Source organism: Macaca fascicularis, chromosome 6, assembly GCF_037993035.2.
Source record: "Macaca fascicularis isolate 582-1 chromosome 6, T2T-MFA8v1.1".
Lineage (NCBI taxonomy): Eukaryota > Metazoa > Chordata > Mammalia > Primates > Cercopithecidae > Macaca > Macaca fascicularis.
The window spans coordinates 84,148,565-84,170,347 of NC_088380.1; the positions used below are offsets into that span (position 1 = coordinate 84,148,565).

At 44.4% G+C, this 21,783-nt stretch overlaps 1 protein-coding gene across 8 annotated transcripts in view; it reads right to left on the reverse strand.

Moving 5' to 3' along the window:
• The window catches only part of SERINC5 (serine incorporator 5), a 121,416-nt gene that overhangs the window by 55,030 nt on the left and 44,603 nt on the right, over positions 1-21,783 (reverse strand). For 7 of the 8 annotated variants that reach the window (XM_073993684.1, XM_015451395.3, XM_065546410.1 and 4 more), the window contains exon 2: positions 13,877-14,044. In XM_073993684.1, the coding sequence (XP_073849785.1) occupies positions 13,877-14,044 (168 nt within the window). Of the gene's footprint in view, positions 1-13,876; positions 14,045-16,136; positions 16,456-21,783 lie in introns of all 8 variants that reach the window. The other variant, XM_065546409.1, reaches the window with a different exon arrangement.

A 21,783-nucleotide genomic window follows, 5' to 3' on the forward strand; every position in this document is an offset into this window, starting at 1 on the left:
AGTCTGGGCAACAGAGCAAAACCCTGTGTCAGAAAAATAAATAAAAATTTAGAATTCTACAACTTGATTGACTCTAATCTAGTTTGTTACCCTGCTGGTAGGCATTTGGTTTTTTTCTGATTTTTTTTTCACTATTATAAATAATGTACCATGGATATCATCCTTATGTGTATCTCTCTGTTCACATGTAAAGTGTTGAGAAGGACAGAAGCTAAAGTCAGCTTTATGACAGAACTCATAAAGTTAGTACATTTAAAATTTGAACGGATACTGCCAAACTCTCCATAAGGAGGGTTTTGGAAACTCTGAAATTGGGGGTAATAGAGACAGCGGAAGAGAGGAGTGGAGGTGCCGGCAAGAGAGGCAGAGCCAGGGACACACCATCTCTCAACAGGTACTCCTGTGCTGCCCCCGCACGGTCTACAAGTCAATCTTCGAGATTTCTGAGGGTCTTTGTAAGCACTACCCCTAAAACAAAAGCCAGGAAGAGAGTGAATAGGGCCCTCTAAGCCCAACACATAAATCTATTCCTAACTCAAGACAACTTAAAACCACAGCTACGGAGGTCTGAACTTCTGTTTCGGCTAGAAAATATGGTTATGGCGCCACACAGAACACAGGCTCTAACAGAAGACACTGGGCTGCCCTGAGGTGAACACGGCTGATGGAAAGATATCTCTTGAACATAGAAATGTGAAATTTCTACAAAGAGAGGACTAACTGCTGAAACATGCAGGTCTTTCTATTCTAACCATTTAGAGAAAACACATGCTTATAGTCTAAGTAAGCCTCAAATCTGCTAGCCTCTTTTTTTTTTTTTTTTTTTAATAGAGAAGGGGTCTTGCTCTGTCCCTCAGGCTGGAGTGCAGTGGCACAATCACAGCTCCCTGCAGCCTCAAAATCCTGGGCTCAAGCCACCCTCCCACTTCAGTCTTCCCAGCAGCTGGGACTAGAGGTGCATGCCAACACATCCGCTACTTTTTTACTTTTTGTAGAAACAGGGTCTTACTATGTTGCACAGGCTGGTCTCAAATTCCTGGTCTCACAAGATCCTCCCACCGCAGCATCCCCACACTGCTGGGATTATAGGCGGGAGCCACCTCACTCAGTCAAAATTAGCTTGCTTGCTTCTTAAATGTGTGGACGTGGAACGCAGTGGTGATACATTATTTGCAAGTTCAACTATTTACATAACTGTCTTCAGTTTTGTTTTTTTTTTTTGAGACAGGGTCTCGCTCTGTCACCCAGGCTAGAGTGCAATGGCACAATCTTGGCTCACTGCAACCTCCACCTCCCTGGCTCAAGCAATCCTCCCACCTCAGCCTCCCAAGTAGATGAGACTATAGGCATGCGCCACCTTGCCTGGCTAATTTTTGTATTTTTTGTAGAGACAGGGTTTCGTCATGTTGCCCAGGCTGGTCTCGAACTCTTGGCTCAAGTGATCCTCCCATCTTGGTCTGCCAAAGTGCTGGGATTACACACATGAACATATAATTTGTAAAAATCCAGCGAATTCAGAGTTTGCATGTCTAATCTTCATTCCATACTATATGTTACATGACATAATTATACACATGTATTACAGCATACAGTCTGATCATCCATGCACTCATTCCCAACTACCATGTGCAGGTATCACTCTAAATTAGGAGGATACGACCTGTGAATAAAACAGGTTAAAAGTTCATGCTAAAAGGAGCTAACGTTCTACTAGTGAAATGCTGTATGCACAAAACTATGCTCTACTTCATGGATATTTCAAGTATTTTCACAGTTAATTCGGACTAGTCATGATGTTTGCCTTAGGCAGGACATTAGGACCTAATATTCCCCAAAAGACAGGACTCTACAGCATACCTATAACCTCAAGATTGGCAAGCCCCATTACCTGTTCCCCCATTCTAGTGGTGGGAACCAGGACATGGCAGACATTTAAGTTTCTGGCCCCAGCATCTTTCTTACATCAGACCTGGAACTGAATGACAGTGCCCTGCAGCTGGGGAACTAGGGCGCCCAGACGGTCATTTTCTCCATCCCCGCTTCTTCCTGGATCAGCAAAATGCTTGGTTTGGATTGTTAAAGTTTAGTAGGAGAGGCCATTGTTTTTGACTCCTGCACCAGGCCCCAGCAGACCAGATCAAACCAAAACGAAGCCAGTTGTACTAAGCGCCACTGAATTTGGGGGCCAGTTTTCTTTAAAAACCAAAACCAAAAAAAAAAAAACCTGAAAGATTCCAGTCAATGTGAGTCTGCCTAATAAGGAAATCCTCTCTGGTTTAAACCTTTGTTCTGTTTCTGCTTTTTTCAAGCCTTTTCTGCCTATAAAGACACCCTCCTCTGCTCAGCTAACTGCAACACTTGCTCTACTTCACATTCTAGAATCACAAATAAAATCCAGTTCAACTTTCCAACTAAATTTGTAATTTTGTCTTTCGACAGAGTACATAAAAAGACAACTGGCTAGGCACAATGGCTCACACCTATAATCCCAGCACTTCGGAAGGCTGAGGAAGGAGGATCGTCGCTTTGAGCCTAGGAGTTTGAGACCAGCCTGGGCAACACAGGGAGGCTCCATCTGTATAAATAAATAAATAAATAAATAAATAAATAAATAAATAAATAAATTAGCCAGGCATTGTGGTGCACATCTATGGTGCCAGTTACTCAGCAGGCTGAAGCAGGGAATCGCTTGAGCCCAGGAGGTTAAGCCTGCAGTGAGCCATGATCGTGCCACCATATTCCAGCCTGGGCAACAGGGCAAGGCCCTGTCTCTAAAACAAAAAGAAAGAAAAAAAAATGACTTTTTTTTTAACCTGTAAACAATTTGCCATTTATTCCAAAATGCCACACACACGTAATTACCATTGAACATGTCATACTAATTTACTGCCACATTATTCTTACCTAGTCTACCCAGTATGTGGTTCACACAGCCTAGTCAGTTATCTGCAACTTAAGCAAGAACTTGGGTACTCTGAGCACAATGTTTAGGCCACTGACGTTTCCCTTTTCAGAGAGACGGCAGAATAACTGCACATAACACATATAAGACCATGGAGGGTCTAACACAGGAGTCAGCCAACGACAGCCAGTGGGTCAAATCCAGCTACCCTCCTATTTATGTAAATAAAGTTTTATTGGAATGCAGCCACACTTGTTGGCTGGCCATGCCGTTGGCTGGCCATGCCATTGGCTGGCATACTGTTTTGGCTGCTTTTGCACTACAAAGGCGAGAGCTGCTACAGAGACCACAGGGCCTCCAGTGTGTACTAGCTGGCTCTTTGTAGGAAAAGTCTGCCCCACCCCTGCGCTGCTAGGAAGAACAGCTGAGGAGTTGTGCCTAACTCTTAACTGCTTAAGTACAAATGCACATTTCAAAAGCAAGTGACAACTGGTGATAACTTACTCTGCAAATCAGGAGCCAAAGGAGCAGCTCCTTTGGGCTGCGTTCCAGCTGTCCCAACCCTCCACTCCTGCCTTCTCCCATGAAGACTCTTCCCCTCTTCAGGGCTGTCCTCAAATGAAACTTGGGCCTTAAGTGAATCAAATTGTACATCTCCCATATGTCATTTTTTTTTAGCAGAAAATAAAGTACCTTAATTTATCCACCCACAGAAAGTTTTTCAGATGGGGTGGGAAGGAATGTGGGGAGAACGTGTCTATGAGCTTCCAGTGCTCATCTCTGTGGCTCAGAAGCCGTCAATAGCTGGAACAGAAAACGTCCTCACATCTGTCACACAAACACACCCCATGGAACCAAAAATAAACCCCACACTGATGAAAGCCAGCATGTCGAAAGATAATTTTAGATTTATTTGAAGACTGCAGAGACAGTCTCGCTGAAATTTTAAAACCACACCCCCAGAATACCCAACCCCTTGTGATTATGCTCAGCCCTGCTGAGGAGGCAAAAACACTTCATTCCCTTTTATAAACCTCCCAGGCACCTCAGCTGTCTCCAGAATGGAGAGAGCATTCCTGAGTTACCATGTGACCCCGAAGGTCAGCCGAGTCATAGCTAAGCTGACACCACTGTCCAATATCCACTAATGGAGTTCACATATTTTTAACTTTCAGACACACACAGTTCAGCATCACAGGCTCCGTCCAGACACACTTGCCAAACTGCTCTCTTTTACCCTACCTGAGGGTCAGCTCTATGGGGACAATAATGGTGCCCCAGTACCTTTCAGGGTGCTCTCCACCTGCATTTGAAAGAATGACAGCTAGGCAATTTTTTAAACTTTTGAAGAATGAGCTCGGATTACAGTTTAATCAAGTCACAGAACCATCCTATTAAATTTCTATGCAGAGTATCAAGATTCAGCTATTCACAGTATCTATGCATTGTTTCCTGTTCCCATCGCTCTGAGGCTACTTTATCTTCTTCCATTCTTCGCTGTGCCATTTCTCTGTTCCCTCCAGCCCCATGTTTATGATGGCTGACAATGCTCGTTTCCAAAGCTCTTGTCTGTTCTATTTATCTGCAGGGTACTCCGAGGCCCTGTCTGTGGACAGTTGCTTAACAGACGCTTTAGATGATTACAGAAAAAAACGTGTCAGGAAAAATTTCATTCTCACATCTTATCATTCTCTCCCGTCCACAGCCAGACCAATCCTAAAAGAGATCCAGCTGACACCTGGTGCTCCCCGAAAGGTGCAGGTAATGGATCCTCACAGACCAAAGACAGTAAGTATTGTTTCCAATTTGCTGCCTCCTGGCAAGCTCATTATTACTGGACAAGGATCAAACCTCTTTGTCCTTGGTTCAGGCTCAAAAAAAGACTCTCAGCAGGATATCCATTAGTTCAAATTGCTGCCTCCAGTACAAAACGATTTCCCACCACTATTTCCCGGCATCCACTTGTATGGGGGAGGATGAGGCTCCAGCAATGACGGATGACGCATACGAGGGTACAGGGACTCCTTGCTTTCTCTCACATGTTATGTCTGGATGAAATTTAGACCAAAAGACAAAACTGTTTGGAAACATGTCTCCAGAGTCATCCTAACTTGGAGGGGAAGGAACTCAGAGGATTTAAGAGGCAAAACCTCAAAGCCAGTTCCCCACAGGAAGATTCTAAAAGGCCATGGTGAGAATTTTCCCTCAGTTCTACAATGGGCTTGAGGTTCGATGGTCCCAACCCACTTTTAATCTCAAAAACTTCCTCCTTGATAATTTGACACATAAGGTAAAACAGTACCATGAACTCAGTTGCTATTCAGAAAGAGAACTTTGAAAAGCACTCCATCTCAGCTGGATTTTAAAAAAGCACTCCAGAATCAAAGAACTGGGTCAGCAATATTTTCTTGTTATTGTTAATTTGACACTTGTTCTGACACAAAAGCATACAAGCTGAGAACGGAGAGTTCTACTTGGGGTTTCAACGTGCCTATGCCAGCCCCTGATGCGGGTCTCAGGTACAGTGTGCCCTGAACATTCAACCACTAGATAGCAAAGGAAAATCAAGAGCCAAACTCTCCAGCTTCGGTATGAAGACCCGTCATTTTACACTGGGACAAACTGCACAGTATTTTGGAACAAAGTGGAATATTTTTCATTGATGATGTTTGCTTTAAAAAGATGGTTATACCAAACACTACCTGAAAACAAGTTCTATTTTACATGCAAAGCCAGTGAATAAATAAATACTAGTTCTGTGGCTACCTCTGTTTTCTACTTCAGAATAACAGTCATCCCTTGAGCTCAGCTTTTGGTCATCACAACAGGAAGGAGGCAGATGGGAAATGTAACTCAGCTAAGATCGCTGCTGAGGGCCCCAGGCAGTGCTATTTCCACAGGTAATACTTCTTACCTCCTGGCCCAGAAGAAAGTCTAGGAAGTGGAGGAAGGATATGCTTGATAAAAGGCATTTACTGTGACTTCTGTGAATATATGACCAACAAGCAAACCTAGTTGCACAAATAGGAGACACACTGGCCAGGCGACCAGCAGCCCTGGGTTCTAATCCCAGATACACCTGGTGTCTCAGTTCTGACAAGTCACTTCATTTCCGGGGCCACAGCTTCTCACCTGTCAAAAGACAGGTTGGTTAAGATGACCACTTAGAACTTTTCTGCTTTTAAAAATTCTTAACCATTGGCTAGGTGTGGTGGCTCACACCTGTAATCCCAGCACTTTGGGAGGCTGAGGCAGGTGAATCACCTGAGGTCGGGAGTTTGAGACCAGCCTGACCAACATGGAGAAACCCTGTCTCTACTAAAAATACAAAAATTAGCCAGGTGTGGTGGCGCATGCCTGTAATCCCAGCTCCTCGGGAGGCTGAGGCAGGAGAATCCTGTGAACCTGGGAGGCGGAGGTTGCAGTGAGCTGAGATCCTGCCATTGCACTCGAGCCTGGGCAACAACAGTGAAACTCTGTCTCAAAAAAAACAAAAATTCTAACAATGTATTCAAATTATATCCTAAGCAATATATCAATGTAACAAAATTACATTTGTACCCCCATAAATTTATACAAATTTAAAAAACAAATTATATCCTAAAAAGATCATTGTTTTCTCTGTAGAACACTTAGCACCACCATATTTGCTGTCTCTTCTCAAGGCAGAACACTTGCTATACATATGAGCTGCAGCCGTTTTCCACTCAACTCTTTAACTTGCTCCTTTAAGGGGCCTTGTTTCAGGCATTTTTGGATCCCTGGAACCAGTACAAGGAGGGCTTCCCACAAGGAATATTTACCATCATGGCTTCATATTTATTTTAATTCTTCAGGTTAAAAATAGGAAATAAAGTAGCTCATCTCCCCAGTTTCAGAGTTTCAAACATAACAAATCAAAGAACTCTGTCAACTCCAAGAACCACTCAAGTATTTTAACATGTCACTGTGAAGGGACTAAAATATGAGCTTATGAATAGCCTTTGGAAATCCAAGTTGTTTTTAAGGAAAGTAGCCACTGGTATTAACCTACAGTCACTACACTGTGGTGACCCCAGAATTTAGAAACAGGGTATCATCTGGGAGAAATGTAGCAAACAGCACCTTCAGCTCAGCCTAACTAACGGGCTAAGTGATCTGGAGAAAGAAGTTTCAGGGCAGCTGGGCACATTTGGGAACTACCCAAGTTCAAACAAGGCAAATGTAATATACAGCACCAGGGAGCGGGGCGTGGCTGAATCTTCGTGACTGACTGGAATGCAGAGTGGAAGCCTGAGACTTTTATGTCCAGTCTGGGGAAAAGTATACACAGGATCTAGAAAAGCAGAGATGCAGGAAGAAAGAATCTACCAGTGTCCTCAGCACTGTCCTGAGTGAAGGGTGTCTTTACAAGCAGATGCACATATGGGGATAGGATAATCAAAGCCAGAAATGAACAAGCTGCCCCGGGGGAAAGCAAGCAAACGGGAAAGGCAGAGGGCAGTGTTAGAGGCACAGGCAAAGAGCAGATGACCGCCTCACACACACTACAGTGACTAAAATAAAATAATATGTACCATTAAGTGTTGGTGAGGGTGTGGAGAAATGTGAACCTTAATACATGACTTCATCCTGAATATCTCACATTACTGGTGGGAATGGAAAATGATGTAGCTACTTTGGAAAACAATATGGCGGTTCCTCAAAAGCTTAAAGTTACTACACAATCCAGCAATTCTGCTCCTAGATATAAACCCAAGAGAAATGAAAACATATGTCCATACAACAATCAGTACATGAATGTTCATAGCAGCATAATTTATAATAGCCAAAAGGTACAAACAACCCAAATGTCCATCAACTGACAAATGGATAAATAAAATATATTATAGGTATATTTATAATCCCAGCACTTTTGGAGGCCAAGGCGGGCAGATCACTTGAGGTCAGGAGTTCGAGGCCAGTCTAGCCAACATGGTGAAACCCTGTCTCTACCAAAAATATAAAAAATTAACCAGGCCTGGTGGTACGTGCCTGTAATCCCAGCTACTCAGGAGGCTGAGGAAGGAGAATGGCCTGAACCTGGGAGGCAGAGGTTGCTGTGAGCCGAGATCACACCTCTGCACTCTAGCCTGGGCAACAGAGTGAAACTCCATCTTAAAAAAAAAAAATAAAAATAAAAATGAAATATGTTATATTCATACAACAGAATATTATCTAGCCACTTAAAGGAATGAAGTACATATGCTACAACCTCAGTGTGAGCCTTAAAAACATGCTAAGTGGGCCGGATGCGGTGGCTCACGCCTATAATCCCAGCACTTTGGGAGGCCTAGGCAGGCGAATCACATGAGGTCAGGAGTTCGAGACCAGCCTGGCCAACATGGTGAAACCCCGTCTCTACTAAAATTATAAAAATTAGCCGGGCATGGTGGCAGGCACCTGTAATCCCAGCTACTTGGAGGGCTGGGGCAGAAGATCGTGCCACTGCATTCTGGCCTGGGAGATGACAGAGTAAGACTCCATCTGGGAGAGAGAAGGAGAGACAGAGAGAGAGACACACACACAGACAGAGAGAGAGAGAAAGAGAAAGAGAGAGAGGGGGAGAGACAGAGAGAGAGACACACACACAGACAGAGAGACAGAAAGAGAAAGAAAGAAAGAGAGAGAGAGAAAGAAGGGAGGGAGGGAAGGAGGGAGGGAGGGAGGGAGGGAGGGAAGGAGGGAGGGAAGGAAGGAAGGAAGGAGGGAAGGAAGGAAGGAAGGAAAGAAGGAAGGAAGGAAGGAAGGAAGGAGGGAAGGAAGGAAGGAAGGAAACGAATCAGGCACAGAGGGCTATATATTGTATGATTCAATTTGTATGAAATATCTAGAGTAGGCAAATCCACCGAGATGAAATAGATTAGTGGCTGCCTAGGGCTGGGGAGCTTGAGGGGAAGATGGGGAAGGAGTGGACAGTGTAACATGGAATGAAGGAAACAGATCTAACATGTTTCAGGCTGGGAATATCTATGGCTCTTCCTACATTGGCCTGGCACATTGAGCTCTCAGGGGAGAAAGTGGGGGCTGCACAGGTCACCCATCCTTCCTTCTCCAGTACAGGTTTTAGTGGACCCTACTCCCTAGGAAACAAAAACTTTCCTTTCTCCTCCCTCCCTAATCACCCATGTGGCTTCCCAGGGTGCCTAAATCTGAATCTTCCTCAAACACAGAAGTTACACCTTGACTTAGCAGTTTGGGTCGGCAGGCTTTACTTTTTTGCCCACTTTTTTTCCCTTTGCATTCTACATTCTAAAATGGACCTTTTTTTTTTTTTTTTTTTTTTTTTTTTTGAGACGGAGTGTCACTCTGTCGCCAGGGCTGCAGTGCAGTGGTGCAATCTCGGCTCACTGCAACCTCCGCCTCCTGGATTCAAGCAACTCTCCTGCCTCAGCCTCCCGAGTAGCTGGGACTACAGGCACGCGCCACCACACCAAGCTAATTTTTGTATGTTTAGTAGAGATGGGTTTTCACCACATTAGTCAGGATAGTCTGGATCTCTTGGCCTTCTGATCCGCCCACCTCAGCCTCCCAAACGGCTGGGATTATAGGCGTGAGCCACCACATCCAGCCCTCTAAAATGGATTTTTAATCCCCCAGGTATCAAATCTCATGAGTGTGTACCTGCTTAAACGACATGGTTAATAACAAGAATGACCTGCAAAATAAATAGCCCTTATGTTTTAAGATGGGGAAATGCTCCAAGAGAAGACAGAATGATGCCTTATTCAACCAGCACAGTCGAGCTTTCTCTGAGCCAAAGTTCTCCTGGGAAAGAAGTTTCCCTAAAGAAAAGAAGCAGGACAAAGTCTGGCCCAGCATCCCTTGCAGTCTCCAAACTTAAACACAGGCCACATTCTGAAACCAAGGCAAAAACTGGAAATAACTGACAAGGGAGCTGCCCTTGAGCTCCTAACCCACATACCAAAGGCCCACGCGACTCTGGCAGAACGCTGGGTAGGAGGCACTTACACACTCCCATCTGGGCTGTTACAAGCATGCAGTTCTTTCTCCTCTTCCAGTCACAGTCTCAGGCACTTCCACGGCCAACAAACAAAGAGGGGGTGAGGACTCCGGCAGGAGCCCAGTGTGCATCCCCACAAGGGGACCTTTCAACCCCCGCCCGCAAGCGCTGCCTGAGGATGAAGTCAGCCTCTCTTCTGTAGGCCACGAAACAAGCTGACTTTGTGGCCAGATGGCCAGCCCCCTTGTGAGGCGCTGAAGCTGGAAAAGGATTGGTTTCACCCACAGGGATCTCATTCCCTATGCAGGACACCCAGCCAAACCATTTGTAAATATGTACATTCAGGGGACAGGCATAGAAACATTTACAAGAGCCTCTGTGAGGGACATCAGGGTTGCCCTTTCCTCTCCTCCTCCCTCTCTCTGTTCGCTGACCATAAGTCACCCTGTGCCCACTACCACCACCACCTCTAGGCTCACCTCCCAAAATATCTCCCTCTGCTTCCATGATGATAGCCTCCTGCTCCAAAATCTCTAATGGCTTCCCACTTACCACAGACCATGTTTAAACACTTCACCTTGGCACTACAATTCCTGCAAGATATGGCCATTTCACCTCCCCTCTCCTCTTGGCCCTTCTCTACGTGCCTCTCCCTCCTCTCTAGTCACACAGCCTCGTAGCTAACAACACATTCAGACCAGGTTCAAATCCCAACCCCACCATTTAATAGCTGGAGACCTTGGGTGTGGTACTTAAATGGCTGGATATTTCAGTTTCCTCATCCGTAGGGCAGGGGTAATGCTAGTACCTACTGTTCAGGTGAGTACAGTGCTGACGAAGAAAGAAAATACAGGTAAAGTGTTCAGAATAAAACCTGACACATGGTATCACTCAATAATTAGCTATTAAAATACTTATTATTTTACCCCTACAAGTCACTTATTTCACGAAGCCTTTCCTAGCAACACCAGTGAACATCCTCTGTTTCTCAAATGTTCCGTAACCATCAGAAAGCATAAATACTGACTGGAATTGCTAGGAACTGTTTCATGGGGCAGGTTACTTGGATGGTAATCAGGTGTTAATATTATCATTATGAAATTCATGTCCTAAAACACATACCAATGGCTCCCAAATTATCTCTCCCTCTAATGTCTCAATAAATTCACTACTGAGGGATACCACCTATTTGTATAGTAACAGATTTTGTTTTTTTGGATGCAGGGCTTAATTCTATTAAAGAATAGAAATTTATTAAGGGCAGGGATCACACTACATCCAGTGCACACCAGAGTTCCCACCATAGTACTACAGTGGATCATTAAGCCACTTTAATGGATTCAGAAAATCACCCTTGTTGAATTTACAAAGAGAATACTGTATTACTTAAAAAAAAAAAAAAGTAGTACATGGAAGATTAAGTGGACGCTCAGAATAAGAGTTAAAACCTGCCCTTTCAGATAGAAAAATTAGCCAGCATGGAGGCTCACACCTGTAGTCCCAACTACTCAGAAGGCTGAGGCAGCAGGATCGATTGAGCCTGGGAGGTCAAGGCTGCAGAGAGCCACGATTGTGTCGCTGCACTCTAGCTTGGGCAACAGAGCGAGACTCTTACTAATTTCTGCCTTGTTTTAGACCTTTGAAGACTTCATAACTTCTCTTCTGAATTATAAGCTCCATTTCTCACAAGTTTGAACACCCCACGGCTCGCACTACAGTGTCTTACTGAGGACTGAACCAATGTTTCAAGCAGAGAGGAACCCAAATTCCACTGTAGTATCCACTATATCCAAGACCATACAACCATAATTATAAAGGCACTATGCAACAGAAAGCTTCAGAGGGCCTATTTTAATGAATAAGAATATACAAAGTCCTGTTAAGAAAATGGTTGTTTTGAAATATTTGAGTGTATTTAAAATAGCCCTAGTTTCAAGGCCAGGCATGGTGGCTCACACATGTAATCCCAGCACTTTGGGAGGCTGAGGCGGGCAGATCACTTGAGATCAGGACCAGCCCAGCCAACATGGTGAAACTCCATCTCTACTAAAGAAGGATACAAAAATTTAGCCAGGTGTGGTGGCACGTGCCTGTAATCCCAACTACTCAGGAGGCTGAGGTGGGAGAATTGCTTGAACTCGGGAGGTGGAGGCTGCAGTGAGCTGAGCTGAGATCGCGCCATTGCACTCCAGCCTGGGCAACAGAGCAAGACTCCATCCACCCCCCAACAGAAAAATCAATCAATCAATAAAAAAATAAAATAGCCCTAGTTTCAGCACAGGTTGGGGCGAACATTTGCTCAGGTGTTGCCCTAGGCAATGTCATCCCTACTATGGGCAGCTCCATCAGAGCCTGCTCCGGACTTCCCTCCGCCTCCTCACCTGTTCAGCTGGGAAGATGCAGTGCGGAGTGGTCAGTGTGCAAGGGGAAATGGCATTTGGAAAGCAAGGCTTTCCTCTCCCTCTATCTCTAGAATAAGAGCTGCCCCAAGGGAACATGCCTGCTGCTCTCTCTTCCTGGCAAACTGCGCCCTTGCAAAGAAGTCTGCCCTTCCCGGGCACTGATGGTGCCCTGCTGGGTAAGTCTGAGTCATTTGGGGGTTCAGTAAAAGCCTGCTTCCCTGCAGATATGAGCCACAGAGTCTCACATCAGTTTTATGAGGAATAAAGGTGACGTCTGGCAACCTGCTGACATCTTAGTCTTCGTTGTCAATTTGCTTAGAACCCAGCAGGCAAAGAATGGTGTTATTTCTTGGGCTCTCTCAAAATTCCCACCACATTCCCCTGTGATCTAAGAGGACTACTATGGGGGAAAAAAGGAAATTCAAGAAAAAGAGGTCCCGCATGTATCTCTATCAGCATCACACACCAGGCCTACTTCTGACCAAAGAATGGCTGAAAATCCACCCCTCACCCATGAAGACACCACTCACCCTACAAGCAACCTGTCTAGAAAGGTGGAAAATGCCCCATTTCCCATTCCCCATTATTTGTGAGAATATCTAAGCTTTATCATACTTCTCATATAGGCCAAATTAAGTGTTTCAGCTGCTATGTGAAATCCTGGCAGCTGGCCAGGCACAGTGGCTCACGCCTGTAATCCCAGCACTTTGAGAGGCCAAGGTGGGTAGATCACCTGAGGTCAGGAGTTCAAGACCAGCCTGGCCAACGTGGTGAAACCTTGTCTCTAATAAAGCTACAAAAACTAGCTGGCTGTGGTGGCAGGCACCTGTATTCCCAGCTAATAGGGAGGCTGAGGCAGAAGAATAGCTTGAACCTGGGAGGTGGAGGTTGCAGTGAGCCAAGATCAGGCCATTGCACTCCAGCCTGGGTGACAAGAACAAAACTCTGTCTTAAAAAAAAAGAAGAAAAAAATCCTGGCAGCCATCCTATAACAAAGGAAAAGGACAGAAGTGTACAAGAAAAGATTGTATATTTCATCAGGAACAGCTTTAAACAAGGCTAAGATAAAATACATAATTGTCTGACAAACAGACGATTGTGATGGACAATGACGTGTCCATGATGCGTCCAATGACTGATGGACAATGATGGACAATGGGGACACAGGGGTTGTAGGGCTGGATGATGAGAGGCTGCCTGGTGGGTACAACGTGTGTTGCTCCCGGGATGCAGGCACCAAAGGCCCTGACTTCACCACAAGGTAATGTATCAATGTAGCAAAATTGCACTTGTACCCCATGAATCTACACAAATGTTTTAAAATTTAAAAATTAAAAGAAGAATTCTCCACCAAAAGCATCAGATAGCATCTACACTAGTACTAAAGATCAAGCTGTTGATTGGTTTTCCTGTTTAGCCAGAAGGCACTGGATCCTGGAAAACATAGAGCAGGCTTCAGGAAGGTTCAAGGAAACCAGGTATACCCCAAAACACAGGGGGGTACATGGGCCCCATCCTCTAAATCATGTGTTTCCCACACACCCTCATCAAACATCGGAAATAGGACGAGCTGAACACAGACAAACTTACGTGCTCTTTCATCTTGTGAGCCACAGTTGTTGACATCATGATGCAGCAGAGGACGACGACCAGAATGAAGTAGAGGGCGTACATGAAGCGGGTGCTCAGGGACTGCCGAATCCTGGGGCAGCAATCACAGCAGAGAGAGCAGCCTGCAGACCCACAGCAGCAGGCCAGCTAGAAAAGGAACAGAAAGCATCTGCTTAGAGCATGATACTGCGATAGAATAAGAAATATGGCCAGGCACTGTGGTTCACATCTGGAGCCCCTGCTACTCGGGGGGCTGGAGGATCACTTAAGACTAGGATCGCTTGAGACCAGAGTTCAAGTTTAGCCTGGGCAATATAGCAAGAACCTGTCTCTAAATATATATATATATTTTTATATATATATAAATATGTGTATATATATTTTTATATATATAAATATGTGTATATATATTTTATATATGTGTATATATTTATATATAAACATGTGTATATATAGAGACAAGCTATATCTAATGTATATTTTATATACACATACATACACACACACACACACATACATATATATATATTTTTAAACAAGGCCCAGTGCAGTGGTTCACACCTTTAATCCCAGAGCTTTGGGAGATCAAGGTGAAAAGATCGCTTGAACCCAGGAGTTTGAGATCAGCCTGGGCAACACAGCAAGACCCCATCTCTTACAAAAATTTTTTTCTTTAATTAGCCAGGCATGGTGGCACAAACCTGCAGTCCCAGCTACTTGGGAGGCTGTCTCCAAGAAAAACATGACCAGGAAAAAAGAAAAAAATCATATTAGGTTGGTGCAAAAGCAATAGTGGTTTTTGCCATTACTATATATATATATGCGTGTGTGTGTGTGTGTGTGTGTGTGTGTGTGTGTGTGTATCTCTATATATATATGAAATTTGGTCTGATGCAAGAGCGTCTAAAACTTCTGGAATTTCCTGAGTGATAGAGGTTAACAGGAGAGAATTTCGTTACTGATGCTCTTTTCAATCATACCAGAGCTTGTACTAATGAGGCAACTCTTCCTGGGCCCTTCGATAGCTTCAGGATGGAAGGCTGGCTATATTAGTGGAAACAACCAAGTGGTTTAGAGGGTTGGAACTTTCATGAGCACACACCTGGGCGGGGACTGGAGACTGAGCTAATTACCAATAGCCCACGATTTAAATCAGTCACATGTACATAATAGTGCCTCCATAAAAACCCTCATCAATGGGATTCAGAGCTTCCAGTTTGATGAACACATCCATGTGCCGGGAGGGTGGTGTACCCCAACTCCACGGGAACGATGCTCTGGTGCTTGGGACCCTTCCAGACAGCGCCCTGTGTACCTTTTCATCTGGCTGTTCATTTGTATCCTTTATAATAAACTGGTAATCACCAGTAAAGAGTTTTCCTGAGTTATGTGAGCCATTCTAGCCAATTATTGAACCTAAAGAGGGCGTGAACCCCTGATTTACAGCTGGTCAGTCAGAAGTACGGGAGACTTAGATTCGCAATTGGCATCTGAAATGGGAAGAAAAGTCTTGTGGAACCGAGCCCTTAACCTGTGGGGTCTGTGCGAACTCTAGGTAGCTAGCATCAGAACCGAATTAACTTGTGGCACGCCCAGTTGGTGTCCTGTACTGCGTCACACCACTTTACCAATGTATTCACACAGGCCTTCTGCAGGTTGACCTTCCAAGCTACAAGATGACCATTCTTCCCAGGTACCTTGACCATACAGCATGCAGGAACAGTTCGGTGTGTGAACAAAGCTTTCATCGGAATTGTTCTGGTGCTCTCTTTAATGACAACCATCAACGGTTTGGGAGATGCCCAATTATTACACAGAAAAGGCACAGTTCATCTGAAGTATTATAATCACGACCCTTAGACAAAAAGATTTCTAGAATCAGCTAAGAGCAAGAGAAGAAGCCAAGAACTAGTAAACAAAGTGGGAAGAACATGAAAAACAAAAAGTTGGGCCCAAGAAAGTGAGGGAGAAGAAAAGGAAAAATCAGTTAGGCAGACAGCTAAGGTTAGTCCTCAGAGATACAGCCTAAAAATCAGCTATACGTACAAATAGAGCTGCCTGGGGAAAAACTAAACTGCAGCTGCACTGATAAGAAAGCAGGGCCCAGCATAGAAGCCTTTTGTTCTTTCCGTGATTAGCAGGCTCCCAGGGAGAAGTTTCTTCCCCTTCTCCAGCATATACACAGTGGGCTCCGTGGGAACTTGCACAGGGAGCGGGGAGGTGGTGGGGGGAGGCTTACCTAAAACACAGTTATACAAATGAGGTGTTGCACTTTGTGTTTACCCAAGACAGGCGGCGTCTGCACAGATAAGGAGAGTTACACAGACAGCTTCTCAGATAAGCGAAGTTACACAAACAGCTACACAGATGAGGGGAGTTTCTCACAAAAGCTTTCGGATTCAACTGTAAAAACAGCGACCCACTCAGGTCCTCCTTTCCGCTGCACAGAGCTTTCTTCATTCACTCCAACTTCACCCTTGTGTTCACATTAATCCTTACTTTTCTTGGCCGTGAGACAACGGGCTTGGATAACACCTCAGACAACATGAGCATCAACCCTAGACAGTTTCAAAAAGGGACTTGTCAAAATCCATGAGCCTAAGGATGAATGTACAAGCACCTAGGGTACTGGGATGGGAAAGGCTATGCCTGCCGTCATCCACCCTTGCAGGAAATAATGAGTATGTAACTTGAAGCTCAAAAGAAATGGGTGCCTTTTACACTGCATTTCTACCAGAGCTTCATGCCCCAAATTGTAAGCTTTTTAGGTTCATTAGTAGGATGTGGGCCCAGAGGAATACAGAGCTCCTGCTACACCACTAACAGCATACACATCTTTTATCTGGAGAACGTGAATATTGATTAAACTATAGGGCAACAGAGGATGGTGATTAAAAGCTCAGGCTCAAAGCGTGGCTGGGTTTGTGGTCTGGCTTTGCCACCTACTAGCTGTGGACTACAAACAAGTTATTTACCCTTTAAAAACTCAAGACTCAGCCGGGCACAGTGGCTCATGCCTGTAATTCCAGCACTTTGGGAGGCTGAGGCTGGCGGATCTGAGGTCAGGAGAACAAGACCATCCTGGCCAACATGGTGAAATCCCATCTTTACTAAAAACAGAAAACAAAAAACAACAACAACAAAAAATCAGCTGGGCGTGGTGGCCAGCACCTGTAGTCCCAGCTACTCGGGAGGCTGACGCAGGGGAATTGCTTGAACCAGGGAGGTGGAGATTGCAGTGAGCTGAGATCGCTCCACTGCCGCCCAGCCTGGCGACAGAGCGAGACTCCATCTCAAAAAAAAAAAAAAAAAAACAACCAAAAAAACCCCTCCAGACTTCTCGTTTATAAAGTGGGGGTGGCAGAAGTACTACATAGTCTCTTGGATAACCTAATCAGACACACCTGGCGCCAGAAAGGAGTCCCTGTTAAGCAAACAGGGAATGCTACAAGAAATTACCATAAACTGCAAATTACAATAAAATTTGTATGTATTAACACTATATTCTATATAAACCTAAAGCCCAACAATTCAATCTCTTGATAATGATTTGGAAGGAAGTTTGAGACTCTGCAAAGCTTCAAAACAAGCACCAATTAGAATGCTACACCATAAACATCATTTACAATGAGCTAAGATCACAGGCATATGGGTAAGACAACATAGCAATGGCGTGACAGATCTTGAAATTACAGGCATTTCCCTAGTTATCTCATCTACTTCATGAGACTGTCATTGTTTGAGTTCATTGTCATTCTGTACTATTTCATCGCTACAAATTTTTCCTAACCAACTCTCTCCATCTTACATCCAATTTTCTAAGCCAGCTTCCTCCAGATTCTTCTTGACTCACAAAACGAAGCCACTGCTTTGTAAAAGAAGACATTCTACTCAGGCTGAGATAAGAGAATACATAAGTGGTATCCTAACATTACTGCATGTGTGGGTGTTTTATGGGCCACTTTCCTTTACAATTCCTTCATTGATGTTCTCAATCTCTGATTTTACTGACCTCTTTCCAATCACATGCCCCAATTTTAAACACACACAGATACAACTGTCCCCTCCCACTGCTTTAGCTGGCTTTTCTCTGGGCCCTGCCTCCTGAACCCTTTCCTAACTGCCTCCTTCACTGATTGCTCTTTTTTTTTTTTTTTTAACTGTAAAATACTGTTTCACTGTATTACACACGCTGGCCTCAAACTCCTGGGCTCAAGTGATGCTCCTGCCTCAGCCTTAGCTGGGACTATAAGCACAGGACACCACGATACCATGCCTGGCTGGTTGCTAACTCTCTGTTACCATGTGGTCTTAGATAACATCTCACTGTATTTCAAGTTCAAATGTGATCAACAAAATACTTATTCTATTTGGGAAAATAAGTATTTTGGAAACAGTTAATGCCTCCCACAATAAAACATTCCCACAGCTGAATCAACATTTAAACTATTATTTCCACAGAGGGAAAAAACAAACAGATACAAACATCACTGTGAGCCTAATTGGAACTGATCATCTAAAGGCAGACAAATAGCAAAAGGGATGCGACTGTGGAAAATGTAAAAAGAAAGTCATATTGGTTTAACCCCATTCTATCATTAAAGTCATGTATCATTGTATGGATCTGATTTTCCAAATTTCATTTTCACTCTTACTCTATACAGTGCTATAGTATTACCAATTTACATATGTACATATATTTTTATGTGTCTATATATATGTGTACCTATACACACACATTCCGAATATTAGAATGGACTAGCCTTTTTCTACTAGCCCAAAAGTGATTTATCAAAGTAAACTATGCTAATAATTAAGGGTTCAAGCACATTATCCTTAAGCTACACATTGATATATACACCAGGTGGAAATTCAAAACAGCATCCGTAAAAGAAATATTTATGTTAGCATCTAGGGAAATCTCACAGTCCTGCTGACTGACCACTTGTTTCTGGAAGAGCATACCTTTGAATAAAATGGGTTCACATCCAGCCCCTGCCACCTACAGGGTTAAGACACTGAGCACGTCACTCACTTTCAAAACGGAAAAAATCAGTTCCTGGCTGGAACTACTGGTGCTTTCACAAGCTTGGAGAGAAATGCCAGGGTTTCGTTACCCCTGGTTCCAAGAGGGCATACAGCTTTTACTGAAAAAGTCACAGCATATAAAACAAATAAATATAGAATATACAACGCCAAGAGGGAACGCTAATGTAAACCATGGACTTTAGGTGGTAGTGACGTGTCAAGGTAGGTTCATCAATTCTAACAAATGTACCACTCTGGTGGGAAGCGCAGATAATGGGGGAGGCCATGCGAGCGGGGAGGGGATATATATGGGAATTCTCTGTATCTTCCTCTTAATTGTGCTGTGAACCTAAAACTGCTCTAAAAAAAAATCTAAGCCTCGTTTTTAAAAATATAAATAAACAAATGAACAAAACAGTGCCTGCCCCCCAATGGCTCAGTAAATGGATGTTGGCTGAATAACGTATGGTAAAGTCACACTCCTCACACACAGTGGGTGGCAATCCCCTCCATGGGACCAAGTTCGTGATTGCATGCTATACTCAATTTCCCATGCAAGCACTGAATCATAGAGAATACTAAGGGCGTTAATTTGTAGATACTGCAAACTCTCCTCCTCCACAGGAAGTAACATTCACACACGCAAAAGGAGTCCAACAATATCTTTGGAGGGCAATGCTTGCAATCCTTCCAGAAACTCCTCTCACAGATATATTTCCAAAAAGACACAGATTTAGGTATGAGACTGTTCATAGCAAACACTGGAAACAGCCTTATTTTCCAGCTACCCAGGGACTAGTTAAATGAATTACGACCTATACAATGAAATATTTTTTAAAACAACACGTCAGGTGTGTTAGGCTAAATTGTGTCCCCCAAAATTCCTATGTTGAAGTACCAACCCCTAGTACCTCAGAAAGTGATTGTATTTCCATAGGGCCTTTAAAAAGGTAATTAAGTTCGGCCAGGTGCAGTGGCTCACGCCTGTAATCCCAACTCCCAAGGCGAGTGGATTGCTTGAGGCCAGGAGTTCGAGGCCAGCCTGGCCAACATGGTGACACCCCATCTCTACTAAAAATATAAAAATTAGCCAGGCATGGTGGCGCATACCTGCAGTCCCAGCTTCTGAGGAGGCTGAGGCACGAGAATCGCTTGAACCCGGGAGGCGGAGGTTGCAGTGAGCAGAGATCGTGCCACTGCACTCCAGCCTGGGTGACAGAGCCAGACTCTGTCTCAACAAAAAAGGTACTTAAAAGGCAAATACGACCACAGGGGTGGTCCTTAATCCAACAGGACGGCTTCTAAGAAGAGAAGGACACACACACAGGGACGGCACAGCAACACGGTGGCCATCTACAAGCCAAGGAGAGAGGCCTCAGAAGAAAGCAACCCTGCACACACGTTGCTCTTGGACGTCTGGCCTCCACAAGTGAGAAGCTGAATTTCTGTTGGGTAAGTCACCCAGTCAGTGTTACTTTGTTATGGTGGCCCCAGCCAACTAACACAGGCAGTATGCCCTACTATTTCATATCTATGTACATACACATATGTGTAGATATAAGACCACTAACACCGACTACCTCAGGAACAGGCCTAGGGGAGGGACAGGGGACATCCATTATACTTATTGTTCTGCTCTCCTGGTTGGGTTTTTACCATGTGCATGCATTACTCTTATAGTTAAAAAATGAAGAAAACTACTACTTGAGAAAAGTAAACTGTGTGTGGTGGCTCATGCCTGTAATCCCAAAACTCTGGGAGGCACCCAGCACTGGGTGGGTGGATCACTTGAGCTCAGGATTTCGAACCCAGCTGGGGCAACATGGTGAAACCCCATCTCTACAAAAAATACGAAAATCAGCCAGGCGTGGTGGTGCATGCCAGTGGTCCCAGCTACTTGGGAGGCTGAGGCAGGAGGATTGCCTCCCGAGTAGCTGGGACCACAGGTCGAGGCTGCAGTGAGCAGAGATTGCACCATTGCCCTCTGGTCTAGGCCACAGAGATCCTGTCTCAAAAAAGAAACAAAATAAAATAAAAGCAACTAAGCTGAACGATAGTGATATAAAAGCATTTGCAAATGTGGTATTGCTGTAGGTCGGGCTTTTCCTTTCTGAAGAAGCTTCCCCTCCCCCAAACATACTGCAAAGGAAAATCTTTCGAAGAGCCTGGCACACCCTCCCTCCAACCGCAGGAATGGCAAAGGCTTTTCTAAATAGGAGGTGCTTTGTCCTTGCCGGGGCAAAGAATCAAAATGAAAGGATAAGCTGGCTCTTGCTTATCTTACCTGAAGCTGGGCCTCCCACTTACTGTTATTTTTCTTCTCCAGCCCACGGACCAGCCCCGCAACACACACACATACTACAAAAAATAAATACGGCTTCCTCTCTGTCCTCCGCACCGGCCTTGGGCACAGATGGTCCTTCCAAGGATTGATCTAGGTGTGTGAGGAAATGCTCACAGAAACATGAGCTAGGGCTGGTAGTAACTTCCAAGTACTTCTTCTGTTAAATTAAAAAGCACAATACCTTCATTACCTAGAATTTCCAGTTGGCAACAAGAAGGCCAAACATATTCCAAAATTGGCATGCACACACACACAACACATGCACCTTAATCATAAAAGGGTCTCTGTCTCCCTCTCTCAAGTCTTATTGTCACAGTTCCAAAGGCCTGACTATCAGGTTCGTAAACCACAGCAACCAAGAGGACAAACTGCTGGGGAGAACCAGAGAAGCTGGACTCAACTCTAGCGAAGTGACCTGCCCTTCTGGGTCTTAGTTGTCATCACCTGTAAGTGGAAGGAACCCAGGTAGACGATGGGTGGTAGATCAACAGGTGTCACCCCACATCCAACGGAT